This window comes from Rousettus aegyptiacus, unplaced genomic scaffold (genome assembly GCF_014176215.1).
Source record: "Rousettus aegyptiacus isolate mRouAeg1 unplaced genomic scaffold, mRouAeg1.p scaffold_m13_p_1, whole genome shotgun sequence".
Classification (NCBI taxonomy): domain Eukaryota; kingdom Metazoa; phylum Chordata; class Mammalia; order Chiroptera; family Pteropodidae; genus Rousettus; species Rousettus aegyptiacus.
Window position 1 is genome coordinate 160,617,441 of NW_023416284.1, and position 18,296 is coordinate 160,635,736.

General features: G+C 33.8%; 1 protein-coding gene across 1 annotated transcript in view; it reads left to right on the plus strand.

Annotated features, from left to right (window-relative positions):
- Positions 1-18,071, plus strand: part of ENPP3 (ectonucleotide pyrophosphatase/phosphodiesterase 3) — a 60,467-nt gene extending 42,396 nt beyond the window's left edge. The window contains exons 20-25 of the mRNA XM_016129407.2: positions 695-849; positions 7,474-7,609; positions 9,816-9,893; positions 10,494-10,626; positions 12,231-12,387; positions 17,882-18,071. Coding sequence (XP_015984893.2) covers positions 695-849; positions 7,474-7,609; positions 9,816-9,893; positions 10,494-10,626; positions 12,231-12,387; positions 17,882-18,052 — 830 coding nt within the window. The 3' untranslated portion in view covers positions 18,053-18,071. The remainder of the gene's footprint in view (positions 1-694; positions 850-7,473; positions 7,610-9,815; positions 9,894-10,493; positions 10,627-12,230; positions 12,388-17,881) is intronic.
- The last annotated feature ends 225 nt before the right edge of the window (positions 18,072-18,296 follow it).

Below are 18,296 nucleotides of genomic sequence, written 5' to 3' on the forward strand. Positions count from 1 at the left end.
CTTGAAATGGTTGTGCTTTATATACAGTCCCCTCTTCCCTTTCTTAGATGTGAACAGAACAAATTGCTTGGGTTTGAGTTCTACCTCCACTGTTTCCTGGCTGTGGAACCTGGACAGAATCATTTCACCTCTCTGTCCCTCCGTCTCCTCATCTATAATAATGGTATCCGCCTCATGTAGTTGTAAAGATTAAAAGAGTTAACCTATGGAAAGAATTTAGAATTGTGCCTGGCCTATAGCAATATTATTATTACCTATCATTTTTTTAAGTATTCTTGTATTAAACATTAAGTATTCATGTGTAAAATAGGGATGCCTATTCTACAGAGTTGTTATGAAAATTAATGAGTTAATGTAATTATTAAGGTGGATCCTCTTTGTTATAAAGTATATACTTTGGATTTTGAGGTTTTATCTCTTCAAATATGTGCTGTGAGCTGTTAGCTCTTGGCTAAATTACTTATCTAAATCTTTGTTTTATAATCCATAGAATGGAATAACACCTACCTCATAGGGTTGGAGTAAGAATTAAAAGAGGTTAAATACGTAAAATATTTCTAAGATTAGTTGGCACATAATAAGCCATCAGAGAATTGTAGTTATTATGCATAGAAGCACTTAATTTCACAAATGTTTTTATCTTATGTTTTTTTGTTGTTGTTGTTGTTTTTTGTTTTTGTTTTTTTTATTTTAGTCACAGCAACAGAGAAACTAAATTTGCCTTTTGGAAGGCCCAGGGTTATGCAGGAGAACAAAGAACACTGTCTCCTTTATCACAGAGACTATGTCAGTGGATTTGGAAAAGCTATCAGGATGCCCATGTGGAGCTCATACACAGTCCCCAAACCGGTAAATTCCTATGTCTCTCGATCTATACAGGCTGGAAAACAACTGTAGTTCTCTAATAATTCTAAGAGTTGAATTTTGATTTTCAGTAGAGATCCCAAAGGAAGCTCACTGGCCTGTGTCTCATAAGACAATGTTCCAGGCATTGCTTAAAGATATTTATAGGTGTTATGTGGGTAGAAAAGAGGAACACATTGTGTTTCACCTGAAAAAAATTGTTTACAGGCCAGTCGGCCAATTGGTAAGGCAGGTGGGAAAGATTTCAAAGAGAAGCAACAGGAAGTACGGAGGCACACTGTTCATTTGGTGTATTCTAAGTATATGGGGGTTGTACTTAAAAGGTCATGGTAACTAGGTAATAAAGACTTTTGGATCTGAATATTTAACAAATACTTTACTATGTGCTGTGTACTATAGCAGGCATAAGGAACACAACGTGAATAAGATGTAATTCTTCCCCGAAGGATCTAGCACTCTAGTAGGTCATGCTAGACTTACACTTATAGGTGTGCTATGTCACAGGGCTCTCCAGACTGAGGTTGAAAATCCAGTTGCTTAAATACTTTGTCCTCTTCACTACCTGGGAAACTCCTTTTCAAAAAATTACAAGGGACATTATAGACCTCAGAGTAAACAGAAAATCTATATTTTCTTTTGTGCATATCTTTATAACCTTGGGATAGAGAAAGATTTCTTAGGACAGAAGAATAATAACAACAAAAAAAAAAAAAGAGAAGATTGATTAATTTTACCATATAAATAATAACATCTGATGACAAGACAAAGTTATGGATGGGATAATATATTTTCATTGCATATAGGAAACAATTGATGAGGATCCAGAATAGTAATTAGGATCTAGAATAGCTAATAAATTTCTACCAATAAACAAGAGAATGACAAACATCTTAGTTAATAAATGAGCAAAAGATATGAGCCAGTCAACTAAACCTATTTAACAATCAGAGAAATATAAATTAAAACAAAAGCAAAGTCTGCCAAAAGTTAGCTCAAACATTCCTTCAGGGCAGGGATGGTTTTATTTAATGTATCCTTAGCACATTAGAGCTGCACAATAAATGCTTTCAGAATGAAAACATTGTATCAATCACAACCATTCTTAAAGACAAAGCAGTACTTTCAAGCAGAAGAATAAAGAAATAATCAGGAAGCTGTTTTTAAAGAGGAAATCTTCGTATTTTAGATCCAAAGATTCTGACGACAGACCTCAACTCATTACTGTTCTTGCTGAGTGCAGATGCTCCACCAATTTTAGGGAAAGGAAGTGATTGGTTGTATCCAGTTTATCTCAGTTTCTTGTTCCAGTTTGAGATATTTGGAGAAAAATAAGTGTATTGTCTCACTGCTAATTAAATCTTCGTGTGTTCTGAAAGCCAAGTCCGCTGCCGACAATGGTTAAATTGTGGTCAGTGGTAGGAGAGCGCCAGTGCCGATTCCCAATGTGGACATATGTTTTACAGTTACCTGAGTTCACATGTATGGTTAATAGTTAAAGGGGTCAGAACAGGCCTGCCCAAGATGGGCCACTTTGGCATGTGAATTATTTTGAGCTGAAGGCAATAGAGACCCTGCAGGCTTATGAGAAACTCTTACTTCTCCCTTAAAGAATTTAAATTAGGGGCCTTGCCCATAATAAGAGTTATCACCAGAAATAACTTTTTGTGACCTACTTATAGAGCAGGGCAAACTTCTAATTACTGAACATCTGCTATTCTTATGGTCCTGTGAATGACCTTAGTCCCCTGTGAAGCCCCAAGGTGCCTTACCTCAGCCTTAGCTCAGAGTGCCGTGTGTACCTCACTCTCCCCGTCTGTCTATGAACCTCTCATTTTTATGGGGTCTCTGACTCTCTCGTGTATGTGAAGTTCTCATTACGTATGTAATTAAATTTGGTAATTTTCTCTTGTTACTCTGTCTCAGGTAGATTTAATTATTAGACCAACGAAAAGAAAACTAGAGGAAAGTTTCTTCCTCCTATACAGTAGTGGCATTACCTTCTTAGTGTGCAAAATATTCAGTTTGTGATTTTCCTCAATGTATGTGAAACATACTATGAAACCACAATATGAAGTTATTTATTCATTAAAATTATTTAAATTTGTTTTTGTTTTGAGAGTGTCAGTATATTCAAGGCCAGTCTTATTATTCAATTCTCTATTTTTGAAAAGCCCAGGTACCAGGGATTGTGTGGAATGTTTATGTTTTTAATGCTTTCCCCTGCAATCTTGCATTCCTGAATTTCTATGAGCTTTAGCGGAAACCCAAGGCGGAAAGATTTTAAGTGGGTTCAGACTAGGAGTTTAGTACAATTCTTTTTTGTTATTGTTTTAAAACTAGCTTCTTTGTTACCAAAAGTTCCTGTCCTTTCACTGATCCCACAGAACTACTTGTGTACTTCTCCCTCCATGTGACAGGATGGAATTCTAGCAATTTTCTGCTTTCTAATTCAGAAATTACTCTGTTAGTATGTTGTGGTTCAAGAAAATTACATACAAGGATGTTTTGAGATTCACATAAAACTGTTGTAAATCAGCTCTGTGTTTGAAAAATCAGACTTTAAATAAGCACTTTTTGGGGCATGGGCCCAATTGGCTTGTATCTTTTTTTATGGGGCAATTTTTTCCTGTGGTTTTGGTGGGTTTTCTAATTTTTGTTGCCATTGTTATCTCAGAAGAGCCCTGGGGGAAGTAGTTGTGATTTGAAATCACGGTCCTACAACAACTGTTTCAAAATGGTTAAGTTTGATCAGTCTCTATATGGGTTTTGCTTCTGAGCCTACTCTGTAGGAAGACGTGAACTATTTTTTTCTGTAGCTAGTTGAACATTTGAAAAGAGCAAGCATTGTGATTATTTAGAATTTATACTTTATAAATTTAATAGGAAATCAAAGAACTTTTTTAGAGAAGAAAATCTAGTACAGTCTTTATATATCACCCATGTAATTGCATTTTGAAATAGCTCTTTTTGTTTCTAAAGCTTATTAGGTCCAATATTATAAAGTATGACTCAATCACGTTTTGTGAGTCTTTAAAAACTAGAGCATTACTGTGTATTTCAAACATTTTTTTAACTATAAGAAATGTATTTCCCTGTAGAAAAGTCACATGACCAGAAAAATAATTTAAAATGTATATAGTTATATATATACAGGCAAGATCATAACTATCTAATATACAAATCAACAAATTTTAGCTTTTATATTTCATCTACAGGTAAATAGAGGTCATAACTTCAATAGAAATAATTTTATCCCCTGTTCAGGTTTTATTTTATCTCCTTGTCAGACTGGAAATGAAAGCATCTCACTTTCCTATCTATGCTCATCAGCTACTTCTCTTGAAGAATTTTGAGAACTAGAGAGTTCGGATTTTACCTGATTTTCTAAGTTCTATTTATTGTTTTTCTGACTATTCCTTGGCTTAAAAAACTCTAAGGAACTCTGAAAAGATGGCAGGATTGAAGCTGTTTATGTGTGTGCATGAGGTGGGATAGGAGGTTCAGGAAGTAATGGTTCACTCTGCCTTCTCTCAGGAGCCCAAGACTCAGAAATGACGTGACCAGACCTCCCCTCCCACCTTCTAGAGGGCTGCCTATTACATAATCTCTCCTTTGTAAAAGAGGCCACATCCTGCCTTCTCAGTCTTGATGCACCTATTACATTTGGGGGTTCAAATTTGGTATGTAAGGAACAAGATTTTCAGTTAGCGGAAATAACCTCTTTTTAGTACTTTCTTCTAAAATCATCCTATTCCATTCCCCCAGTCTAAAACCTTCTGCCCCTTTGCTCAACTTAATTGCTTGAACATAACTTCTACAGCTGCAATCTCATTAAAAATACAATAAACTTCCCTCCCTAACATTTCTATAAGTTGAACTGCTAAATACAGCCATTTCATTTTTCTTACATTATGAAAAATATATCCACGGCTACCTTTATGTATTATACATTTCTTCAAGTAAAAGTAAATGTGAATTTTAGAGTAAAATGATAAAGTTGTGTGATAGGAAACATCAACTCACAGTGTTCTGAAAGTCTATGAGGCTGACTCCACCAGCGATCAATGTTCTTTGTTTTCCCATTTCGCAACATCTTTATGTGCCCCTTTATGCCTGCCAAGTGGAGAAACTTGCTCATTCAGAACTATTTACTAAGACAGATTTTTGAAAAGATATAAACAAATATTTTTAGCTTTCCAGTGCCTGACACCAAGAAAGTGAAATAAATGGTGAGAACTAATCTACTGCCTCTAACACAGATACCTTCATATTTCTAGGTTTACTTTTTGTTTTGGAGGACTGTATCACTCAGGAGCTTGAGAAAGCCTGATAAAGGATAAAGGGAAGATACATTTCTGAGACTTAATGTGTCTCACAAGGTTCTTATTCAATCTACATACTTAAATGATGGTTTAGCTTTAGAAGTTTAGAAATATATATATATATATATTTTTTTTTTCCAAAATTAATAGGACATTAGACTTCCTAGATGAATCCTCTGTTTTTATATGTTCCCTACGTTCTTCCATCTTTTGTCTTTAATTCAACATTTTGAGATATAGCTACAACTTCACCTTATATATTTTATTGAACATTTTGTTTCTACTGTCATAATTTAAAATTCCAAGAGCACTTCCTGTTTTCTCTTTTCTTTCTATGTGGATGGTGGATGCTATATTTACTCTCGTCTTTTTGAGAGTTTTATTCTGTTCTCTGCATTGTCTTTTTTTGCTTCTTGGTTTCTTAACTCATCCCCACAAAATGTCTGGTAGTCCTTCACTGTCATCTCATATGTTAATGATGAGGCACTAAGCTACATGGCTGGGGCTCACCAGTTGACACGCTTTGCTTAGGTTGATCAGGATGAGAATCAATCATTGTGTTGGGGACTCTCAGTTGTAAGTATCCTATAGTTGTCCTTTCAGGGTGGTTTTCCAAAAAGGGTCACTTTTAATCTGATCCAGTGTATAAGATTGGCAGACTACATGGGGACAATGAGACTGTGGGGAACCTTACCATTCAGTATATAGATTTTTATTTAATTCTGTTGCTTTCAACATGGTGCACCTGCTCTCTGGGGTGTCTTGTGTCCTTTATTCTGATCATCCCTCTGGTTCAACCTCTCCAGTGAGTAAAGATTCTGTTTAGGCTGTTTTATAAACCTTCAACCTATCCTATTTCTGTCCCTACACACATTCCCTGTCTTTAAGAGACATCAGATTCTACCTTGTGGTTCTGCAATAGAAATCAGCTTGTTTGTGTTTTCCCCAACCATAGGCTTTCAGTGTTTACTGGTCTACTAAGCTGGGTTAAAATAGTAAACAAATATATTTATTTGATTTCAACTTCTGAAAGTTTCTTATCATCCCTTATGTGTCTTAATCATTACTGCCCTTTCAATGGGATTTTAGAAGGGAGCAGAGATAAGTGTGTTCAATCAAGTTGAGAGGCCTATTCAAATTCTGTATGGTGTTTTCCAATTGTAATGTTGCAGTATATTAAGCGGTCTATTCTGTTTGACTCTCTGCAGACTTCCCTCATCTCATCTTCTACCTATTCTATACCTCATCATGGTACTCTCTTGTCTACAACTATGGCACACAGTATGTTGCCTTTTCCTTTGTAAATTGATCCTGTACATTTTATTTATTTTCCCCAGCTTTATTGAGACATAATTGACATATAACACTGTGTAAGTTTATGGTATAGAATCTGATGACTTGATAAAATGGTTACCATATACATTTTAGATGCCATAACTAATTTTTGCTTTTAGTACAATGCAGTGAAGAGAGGAAGGACATCTTGATTTAATCTTTCATTTTGTGTTATAAAAAATTGTTAAGAAATATATACATTGTGAGCAGTAGAGAACATGTAAACCAAAATCTCTGAAAAAATTAAATGAATAGCTAAATGTTGACTTACTTATATTTATATGCTAATCAAAATTTATAATGTAATACTATATTACCTTAAATAATAGGATTAGGCAGCATATTTATAGAATGCCTACTAGTGAATAAATTATGTTATTAATCATTAAATAGAGTTACAAAGAAAATTATTTTAAAAATTCCTGTATTTCATGATAAAGCATAGTTACAAATTTATTGAAATCCCCAAACCAGTAAGTTTAGACAACTATAGCTTTTTAAAATTAATCTTAGGATTTCTTGGACATTCTGGCCATACTGAAGAATACTATCATTTGTTCAATATGTATTAAAAGAAAAGTTTATATTTTATTTTCTATTTTTATTTGTTAGTACAACATCTATCGCCATGTTAAAGTTAGATCCTGAAAGATTTTGGTTTTTAGCAGTAGCTCCCATTAGCCCTCTGCTCTCATTTCAGGTTTTATCCTGCAAGTTTTTCTTTCCAAGGTGTATTTGATTTGCCCTCCTGGTGTCCCTAACCAGAAGGGAACCACAGAAGAAAACATTGCTGAAGACACCCATTTTTGTTGCTTGCGTAGAACTGATTCACTAAGAAAATAGGAAAAGGTTAAATGAAAAACATTCTAGGGAAGTTACAAACCATATAAGGCGGTGGGTGAGCCACAACTGGGGGCGTAATTTTTTTTTTTCCTCTTCTTTCTTTCAACAGGGAGACACATCGCCTCTTCCTCCCACTGTCCCAGACTGTCTGCGGGCTGATGTCAGGATTGCTCCTTCTGAGAGCCAAAAATGTTCCTTCTATTTAGCACACAAGAATATCACCCACGGCTTCCTCTATCCTCCTGGTTAGTATAACTCTTTTTTAAAGTAGCAGCTTAGAAAGCCCTCATCAGCTGGATGTGGGCATGTGCTTTAAACATATACTCCCCAGCGAAACTATCTGCTTGGGCTAAACTAGCTGCCCAGGAGGCTTCCAGTGGTTGTGGGCTGGCCCGATGCAGTGCAACAGCTATAATAAAGACTAATAAATTTTGCAGTGGGAACCACACATCAGCTCTAATCTGGCCCAGATGTTCAGAAATTTCGGCAGGTTTAAGTTTAATTTTAAAACAGATTATTTGGAAAGGGATACAAGTGTCTAAAAACATTTTTTTTTTTTTTCTTCTGGCTACTGCCCAAGCTAAGGCCTGCATCAAGCATGCAGCTGTGCCTGTGGAAAGAAATCAGACTGGAACTCAAGCCTCTCACTCATGCTATACAACCAAACTTTTTTTTTTTTTTTTTTTTTTGAGAAATCATCTCTCTTGGGAGCATGCCAGTTTGATTTTTCTAAAACTCATATCTCTTCCCCGTTCAGCAGGAAATGTCATTTTCCTTAACTCACCCATGAGATTTTCAACAATTTCAGCTTCTGGGAATGGGTTCACTCCTGATATTTGGCTTCATTTCTCTGGAAGCCATGACCAAAGAGGTCAATTTAGAGATTTATAATTTAGAGATTCTAAGATTATTTACAGTGGGGAAGAAAAGGCTTAATGAGAACAAGTAGCATATTAATTCAAACTTCTAACACAGAATTAGGATAAATAAATATATCTTATTAAAATATTTAGAGACAATTAGAGCTACCAAACTTAAGCAAATACTAGGATAAACCTTAAATAGTTGCAATGATTTATTAATAAAAAATTTAAAATAAGCATATAAAATTTTATCTGTTAGGCCATGAGATAGATATATATATATATATATATATATATATATATATATATATGTATATATGTGCCTCAACAAAGGAATTTCATAACTAAATAGCTTATCTAAAAAAAAAATTAAGGATAAAACAAAACTTCCTTATAACTCTCCACTATAAATTGTCTGTTAAAAACTCCATTGTGAGCTAATTCTTATTTTTCTCTGAAAAGGAGTTAATATTATATTGATCTCCCAACTTCTGGAGCTTAGTTTTCAAAGGAGAAAAGAATTTTAGGCTATCTGAGGACTGCGAACAATATGTGAAATCTTAAGTTAAAAACCAACAACATATTCATTGCTTTTTGGTGTCCAACCACACTGGTTTTGGATTTAAATTTTAGTTAATATTCCCAAGGGTAGTTTAAATATAAACAGTATTATAATACCAATGTGTAGGCTTGCAACTTTTTTAATCTTCACAATATTTCCATGATAGATGCCATTAGATAAATGAAGCACAGAGGGACATAGCACTTTACTCAAGTGGCTCAGCCGGCAGGCAGGACCTGGGGTTCTAGAGCATACACAGCACTCATTTGCTGGATGGTGTGTCCATGAGTCCTCAGAGCCAATCATTTGTAGTGTCGTCAGTAGTCTTCACTGAATTAAAACTCACTTTTTAAAGAAAATTTTATTTTCTAAGAGTTATTTATAATAGCCTTATTATTTTGTGCATGTTTAATAACTATGCATTCACATCGGTATTATAGTTGTTTCCTGGGGCTGCTGTAATAAACTCGGTGCCCTTAAAATAACAGATATGTATTCTTTCACAGTTCTGGAGGCCAGAAGTCTAAAATGAAGGTGTCGACAGGGTCATGCTCTCTCTTAAGGAGAATATCTAGAGGAGAATCCTTTTTTACCTCATCCGTCTTCTGGGGGCTCCAGGTGTTACTTGGCTTGCAGCCGTATCACTCTAATCTCCTCCATCTTCACTTGGCCTTCTCTCCTGGGTCTCTCCTCTTCTTAACACTTCCTCTGTATAAGAATGCCAGTCATTGGGTTTAGAGACCACCCTAAATACAAGATAACCTCATTTTCTCTATCTATCACAGTCACAGTATAGGAAGGTTAGGACTTGAACATGTCTTTTTGAGGGTCACCATTCTACCCACTACATGTATCAAAGGTATAAAACTGCCTGCATTACTGATTACCCCTATTGGAGAGGACTTAGGATTTCCATGTTTTGACTGCTAATAAATTTAGATTAGTATGTAATAGTAATGTGCCTATTATGTAGTGTGTTGTATTTTCTCTTATGGCTAGATTTAATAGAGTTCACTTGTTTTGCAGCAAACAATAGAACTTCTGATAGTCAATACGATGCTTTGATTACAAGTAATTTGGTCCCTATGTATGAAGCATTCAAAAGTAAGTATATATTTAGATTATTAATTTAAAAATGATTAAGTGACTCTATGAACTTATAACTAAACACATCTTTAATTGCAATTTGTTCCTGATATTGAGTCATCTTGTTTTAATGTTTTAAATATAGAAATAAGAAAGATCTCTGACATAATTTTTTTCAACTTACTTCGACTCGGGTGACCTGTTGCTAGAGTTTTGATGATTTGTTTTTTATCCTAATGTAACTGTAAAGGGCTATTTATAAAACAAAATCTTAATGACATTCATCCTAAGTAAATCCCTAGAGTCATAATTAATAAGGTAGTATGTGTGTTCTGACCATATTTTAATACTCACTGTCCCTGAAGCAACTCAGCCTTGGCAAGAAACTTGAAGACATATTTCATTGTAATTTTGAGACTGCAACGATATTAACAACGAAAACTATTATCAATGTGGCCATTCTATTTTGTCCATTCTATTTTGCAGAATTACCCAATCCTCACTACCTATATTGAAGCAGAATTTAATGCTATTTAAACATACCTGTCTATATAATAGAAAATATTTCCATGTTTAATAAAGGTAGATTTTTTTAACAGCTCATTATTTTATTTTTAGAAATATGGGATTATTTCCACAATGTTCTTCTTGTAAAATATGCCATGGAAAGAAATGGAGTAAATGTGGTTAGTGGACCAGTATTTGATTATAATTACGACGGTCATTTTGATGCTCCAAGTGAAATTACAGAGTAAGTAATTTAAAACTAAATGAACCTTTTAGTTTAGCAATAGGATATCATAAGGGGAAACTTCAATCTTTTGAATGAAAGCTCAGTATTCTAAATATTACATAGTATATTTATACAAAGGTGTTGTTATTGACTAGGTTCAACTAGTCTATCTAAATATTTAGCGAAAATTTTATATGGAAAAAGTTTTAACTAATGAGCAAAGAATAAATGTCCAGGAAAAGTTTAGCAAAATTTTTGTTTGGAAAATTTCTAAACTAATGGGCAAAGGAAAAATGTGTAAAGGTTAAGGTTAAGACACTCTACTATTGGTAAATATGGAATCAATCTAGCAATAAATAAAAACAATCAAGTAGTGACAATTCATAAAATTGTCCAATAGTGACTGGTTCATAAAAGTATGTTCCAGAGAGGTTGTAGGCTTCATGTAGAAAAGCAGTCCTACTTAACCGTACATTTCTGTACTAAATCTGATAATAACTGGTTGCTAAGAATTACTTTTGAAGGCAGCACACAGGAATAGAGAGTTTCAGAAGTTTCATCCATTATTTCTATTTGTTATAAAAATGTATAAAGGACAAAACTACACAATTGTGTAATCTGAGCATAGATTATTTAAAACAATGATTTCTACCTATATCTTCAGGTAAAGTAACATATGTAACTACTGTGTGGTCTTTTTCTATTTTGTTTGTCTTGTCCTTATTTCAGGATTTATTGATCCTATATTTCACCAAATATTTATAATCCTAGCAAACACTTTGATAGCACTTTAGTACCTGTTAGGTACTTTTCTCAGCACTTATGTATATTTCATTTAATCCATGAAACATCTTTATGTTAGATTCTATTAGCCCCCATTTAGAGATGAGGGAAATGAAGCAGAGAGAAGTAACTCATTTATGTTCAACAACCGATAAGTGGTAAAGCCAGGATAAAAAGCCAAGCAGTCCAGTGCTGAGTTCATGGAGAAACTCTAAGTTACAATAATATGTTAGTACTTATCCAGCTCATATTTTCTTTAGTCGGCTCATACTAATAGCTTAACTTTATTTTGTACTTAAAACTTTTAACAGCACTTTCGTGTTTGTTATCTGAAACTAAAGAACCGTCATATCAGTTGTATGGATTTATTCCCATGTATACACTGTGAAGTTGGTAGCACAGGTCACCTCCATGCAGAAGTTGAGAAGACATTGTAAGTTGTAGAATTCTAGAGGATTGGAACACATCTCAATATCTAGTGGAAGGGCATGGCTAGAGTTGGAATCCTGGCTCTTTCAGCCCCTGCTCTGTCAGGAAATGTCACTATAAACTATAAAGTCAACAAAACTAGGAAACACAGGTGGCATAATATCATAGTTTGCTTTTCTTTGTATTCTAATATTTCTCCATAATGTTAAAATAAGCAAACTTGAACTTCTATAGATCTCTGTTCTGGCTCATTGAAGTCTAAAAATATATGATAAGTTTTTGCATTTTCTATTCATCTGCTTTCTTGTATTATATTTAGCTTGGTCTTTCTTTAAAAATACATAAAACACATTTATAGTCTTCAGAGGTAAATGTATAATAACATCAAATCTTTCAATTATTTTTTTCAGATATGTAGTCAACAACAGTGTTCCCATCCCAACACACTACTTTGTGATACTGACTAGTTGTAAAAATAAGAACTATACCCCTGACATCTGCCCTGAGTGGTTAGATGTCCTATCCTTCATCATCCCTCACCGCCCTACCAACATGGAGAGCTGCCCGGTGAGTATGCTCCAGTAGAGCCCCTGGGACCTGAGGAAAAGATTAGGCAGAGCTCAACTGGACTCTCATAAAGTGGCTCTAACTACAAATATATACATATTTTAGGTGTTTCATGGGTAGAATTGTACTAAAAATTACCTCATTTAAAACTTTTCCTTAGACTATTGATTTTTACATAATTAATATCAATGTAAACATCTATGTGCCTACGTGAACATGTGTTTACATATGCATTTCTTGTATATTTTATTTATACATTTATTTACACTAATAAGGGAAGTGGTGGCATCTTATTAATATTTTGATTCTGGACACGAATTTAATACTAGATAATTTGATACTAGATAAATGTTTCTTGAATGAATATTTCATTAACTTGAAACATGAGGTCTGAAGTTAATCACAAACACACACACAAACACACACACACTATAAGTTAGTTCAAGTAACACTCCTTTTCTAACGTCGTGTATTATTCCAGTATATATTCAATAAATATGTTAAGCACCTATTAAGTGCAAAGTATTATAATAGAAACTTTTTAGCATGCACCAAGGAGGACTACATTGTCTCTGCCCTCAAGGAGTTCATATATAAATGAGATAGATAAATGAAATACAAATGAAGCTAAATGAAGTATAGACACGTAAATGGGTCAGTCACTAATACAAGAATTATTTTACAAATTAAAAAGTAAGAGATGTCACAAAGTTGGAATTAATCACCAAATATTCTTAGTGTTTCAAATTCAAAATACATTTGCCTGGAATAATCAATAAAGGTTACATAAAATGTGGTGGGTGAAGGGCTGGGCCCTGAAGAATGGGCAGAACTTGAGCAGATTGAGATAATTAGGAAGAATCTTTCAAAGAGGGAGTGAAGAATGAAGAGGATTTAGTATTTATTGGATGCGAGAGCCAAAGGAAATGGAGTTAAAGATGAATCAGAGATTTGAAATGTAGATAATTAGGAGAAAGAAAGGGAAGTTAGGAATGGAAACTGTTTTGGCAGGTACATAGGGCAATTAAGTTTAGGCGTGTCAAGTTTGTAGAAATGGTGTTCATATGGAAAATCTCATAGGCTATTAGAGACTGGAAATTAAAGCTTACGTCCTAGGCTAGGATTCCTCTCTATTTTCTCAGGTGCTCACCATATAACTGCCTTCACTATACTATGTGCTATGGGAGATACATAGATACATCAGACATGAGTTCTATCAAAAGGAGCTCATAGTCTAGCACTTAGGACCCTCATAAAATAGAAGGAAGAGATAAATGGTGCAAAGAGGGACAGACAAAATTGCTGTAGGATTTCAAAGGAGAAATACTTCCTGGTAGGTGACATTCTAGCTGGATCTTGAAAATAGGATTTGGATTGAGTGAATGGTCTTTTAGTAACTAAAGATGGAGTGCAAAGACTAGAGGCTACATGGTAGGTCACTTGTAGTCTTAGAGTGAGAAAGAGTTTCCAAACAAGAAGCTATCAGGAGATGTTGTCTAGTTGAATCTCTTCCTACTTTTTTTTGGTCAGAATTTTATTTAGTTTAGACAAAGGTAAGCCATTACTCTTTACCTCCTCTTCCAGTGGCTGACATTGGTGACTGATACAGTGTGGTACTCTTCATTACTGAGTTGTGATTAAATAGTTTTTTGTCACAGTATTTCTAGGTAGCCATTATGAGTTGATTAGAATGGGTGTTAAAAGAAGAAACTATTTGCTATCCCTGATCTAGGTCCTTATTATCTTCTTTCAGGACTTTTGAAAATGCATCTTAACTAGCTTTACTGTCTTCTGGCTTTATCCTCTTCACCTCTATATACCACTACTAACTTACTTAAATTTTTAGTTTTTTATTATGACATACCTTCTCATCCCCAAACTTTGATTATCTACCCTGAATAAACAAACAAACAAACAAACAAACAAACAAACAAATATCTCTTAGCCAATTTACTGCAGTTCACGATTTACTCTTGACCCTTGCTGATCCAAGTTCCAGGCCAACTGAAATCCTCGAAATTATTTGAACATAGCTTGAGTTTTCCTACTTCAACATCGCTGTTCATGCTCTTTTCTCCTCTAGAATATCCTTCTTTCCCATCTCCTAAAAATTTCACCTATACCTCAAGATAAAGTATAAACAGGACAAAGCCGTCCCTGATCATCCAAAGTGGATGTGGCCTCAAAATTCATAAGGCGTCATCTCTACTGAGTAGGACATCATCACTAATGAACTAAACATTATCCAAAATTTTAAGAAATTTTCAGTATAATAATAATATGACATATTTAAAGATATTTATGAGACACATATGATGAGAATAAAGCAAACTTGAACCAAGCTATCATAAGAGAAATTGAGAAGTTAACAAGATGTGGCTGTCAATTAGGTCTGGAGGAGAGGGGAAGGATAATAGAGAGTCAAAGGTGAGTAAAAATTAGGCATGACTGGCCATGAAATACATGACAATCAGTTCTTTTGGGAAGGATAAATTTGTTTTTGTTGGTTTTCAGATTGAGAAACTAGTTGGATGTCTAGGAGGATATATGAGAAGTAGTATAGAATAGAACTTAAGTGCATAGGTTTTGGTGTTGGACATCCTGGGTTCAGTTATTGATTTGGCTTCTTTGGGTAAATAACTGAATGGCACTTTCCCCAACTGTATGAAAAAATTAACCTCCCTCATGAAGTTATTGTGAGGATTAAATGAGATATTTCATATAAAATCCTAAGAAATATCAACAAATAGTAAATAGTGGCTATTATAAAGAAATCACATCTTATGATGAAGTTAACAGTCTAAAGTCAACATAAAGTATAATTGTGTGTAGGTAAAATCCCCTATAATCAAATCACCCGAGAAGTACAATACATACCCAAACTGTACCTTAATAAGTTCAAATCAGCCAATATTTCCTCTAGCATTAGAATAGGTAATTGTGCTTTAAGCACCCAGCGAAATAGTTGGTTTGCTTTAAGAGGTTTGTTATATAAAAACTCTGCAGTTTTAAATATCTAATCACTCAATCTGGAGAAGCATTCCCACCATAAGACTTTCGAGAGAACCGACACCAGTTATAGAAATGATGGATTCACAATTCACCTCACATATGATCTAGGGAACTAGATTCATACTACCTTATTTATTTATTTTTTGGTCCCTTGTCCCTTTCATCTTTTCTGCCCTCCTTTTCCTCCCCCAACTTTCAATTTTGTATTGTTAAATTCCTGTCATATAAATGAGAATGTTGCTACCAGTCTAAGTGCCCATCATTATTATAAATTACTCAGCAGATATTGGAAAATACAGATATGGAATTTGGGAGAGAAATCAGAACTGTAGAAATAGATTTGGCATTAAATTATGGGAGTAAAATAAGATCAAATTGAAGAAAATATCTATGTTTTCGGGATGGGAAAAAACCTAGATTCAGTTGAGGAAATGGAAGATGTCATCAAACAAATAAGCAGATAGAGCCATGGAAATAAAAGGAGGAATTTTCAGAATCTCAGGGTGATCAACTAAGTGAAAGATCTAAAAAAAAGAAAAGAAAAGAAATTCACTCAGCTTGTTCTTGACAAAGTTTTATTAGTGTGGTAGCAAAAAAAACAAGCGGTTAAGGAGAGAGAATACAAAAGTGGTTAGGAGAGAAAAATACTGAAACTGAAATTGTGCCAAAAGACTAACAAGTGAATTGTATTTGAGGGGTATAAATATTTCTATTTATCTAACAGTTCTAATACATATCCATATATATGTGTGTATTTTTTAATATATATTTCAAAGCATATCTTTAAATATTTCTCATAAAACCTATATATATGTAAGTCTGCTATTCTGTTAGGATTCACTGGTACAAGTAGAGTAGTTGTCTATATCTGCCTCATGTTCAGATTGGTTGGTACTGATGAACTACCTGGTATTAGGAAGCTTGAGTATCACCTCTGCCTAGGTATAGTTTTGAGTTATTTAATTGCAATCTTAAAAGAGGGTAGACTGTCAGATATTCAGTAAACATTTAATTAGGTGGATACCAAATAAGCCAGAAGAAAGTAGAGTAGTATAAGCCCTGTAGAAGGAAACTTTATGAAAAAAGTTCTCAAAAATATTAAGTAGTACTGACGTGTGAAATAGTAAAGGCAAGAACATAGGAATGAATTAGAATTCCATTGGAACTATGAGTTCAAATTAGACTACATATTTATTTCAAAAAAATGAACTCACCTCATAAATCTCACACAGAGAAATGCTTCAGTGGTGAGGAACTAAAAGTAATTTCCTCTTATACTTCCTCTGGCTCAAGTAATAGCAGCCTATTTTAAGCCTGCATATTTAAAAAACAAGTAAACTACCATGCTGAAGTCAAATAAGAGTTATTAAAACATGCTCATCTAATTATACAAACTTTTAAGCTTTTGTACTTTTAAAAAATTTAACTGAAAATTAGCAATATGATATGAATATAAGAAAATTTGTAAATAAAGAATAGAAATTTCATAGAAAGCCCTGGCTCCAAATTATCGAACATATGTTATGTTGCAAAAACCTATTAAAAGTCAAGTGACCAGAAAAGATCACTTAAAATATGCTCAGGGTAATAAAATTTAAACAGGGGTAAAATACTGTTTCACACCAGGGTTTGGCAAGGACTTGGGGAGACTGGGGTTATCTTCCGCTGCCAGGGGAAGTGGAAATTGATATAAACACAAGGAGTGCTAGGTTTACTAGCTGATAAAGCTGCATGGGCTCTCTGATGCTGCAGTTCCATTTGTGTGTGCCAGAAACTTACGTTCTTGAACACAAGAGGCATGTGCCAAGTTATTCATTACAGTATTATTTATAATGTCAAAAATATCATCAGTATGACGATCAAAAAATAAATGGTGCTGCCACAAACCAAAGCTGATTTAATATAGATAGATTATGAACAATATTGAATGAAAAAGCAATTATCAAATACCACTTACAACATCATTTATATAAATTCGAAAACTCATAAATCAATACTATATATTGTGTATCAATGTGCAGTAAAAGTTTAAAAACACAGACTGGATTTAGATTAACTCATGAAATGATTAGCTCTTAGTAGAGTAATACTGGGGACCTAATTTCATTTGTAATATTTCATTTCTTTAAAAATTTATATCCAAGGGAAGTAGATATAAAAATGGCTAAACTTTATGGCTATGTGGTGGTCTATACTTGTTATAATATTCTCTGTACTATTGTTTTATTTTTTATTTTAATAAACAAAATTTAGCTGTATCTATTTATAATTTAAGGCAGTCAAAACCATAGGAACAAATATTGAATTAATATGTTATACACCTGAAGCTAATAGGATGTTGTATGTCAATATACTAAAAAAAAAAAAGAAGAAAAAGAAAAATAAAACCACAGAAAAAAAAGACAACTTTTAAATCACAAAATATCTTTCTATTAATGAAAAATTATGCCTTATAAAAAAGTCTTTTGTTTCTTTTTTTTAGGAACATAAGGCAGAAGCTTTATGGATTGAAGAAAGGTTGAAAGCACATGTTGCCCGAGTCCGTGATGTGGAACTTCTTACTGGGCTCGACTTTTATCAGGAAAAAGCACAGCCCGTCTCTGAAATTTTGCAACTTAAGACATATTTACCCACATTTGAAACCATTATTTAACTAAATATATTTTAAAGTTTTGGCGAAATGTAAATGATTTTTTTCCATTGAAGAATTATGAAATAAAATTTTCTATTTTTCCCTACCTCCTCTGAAAGCCATATTGTATTATTTTCATTATTCCCATCTCTTTTTTTTAATTCTATGAAAATGTATTATTTGAAAGTTATATTTTTTTCACAGAGATTGTGCTAGTATATCTTCTTTCCTTCTTTTGACATGAAAAATAATTTATTACTCATAT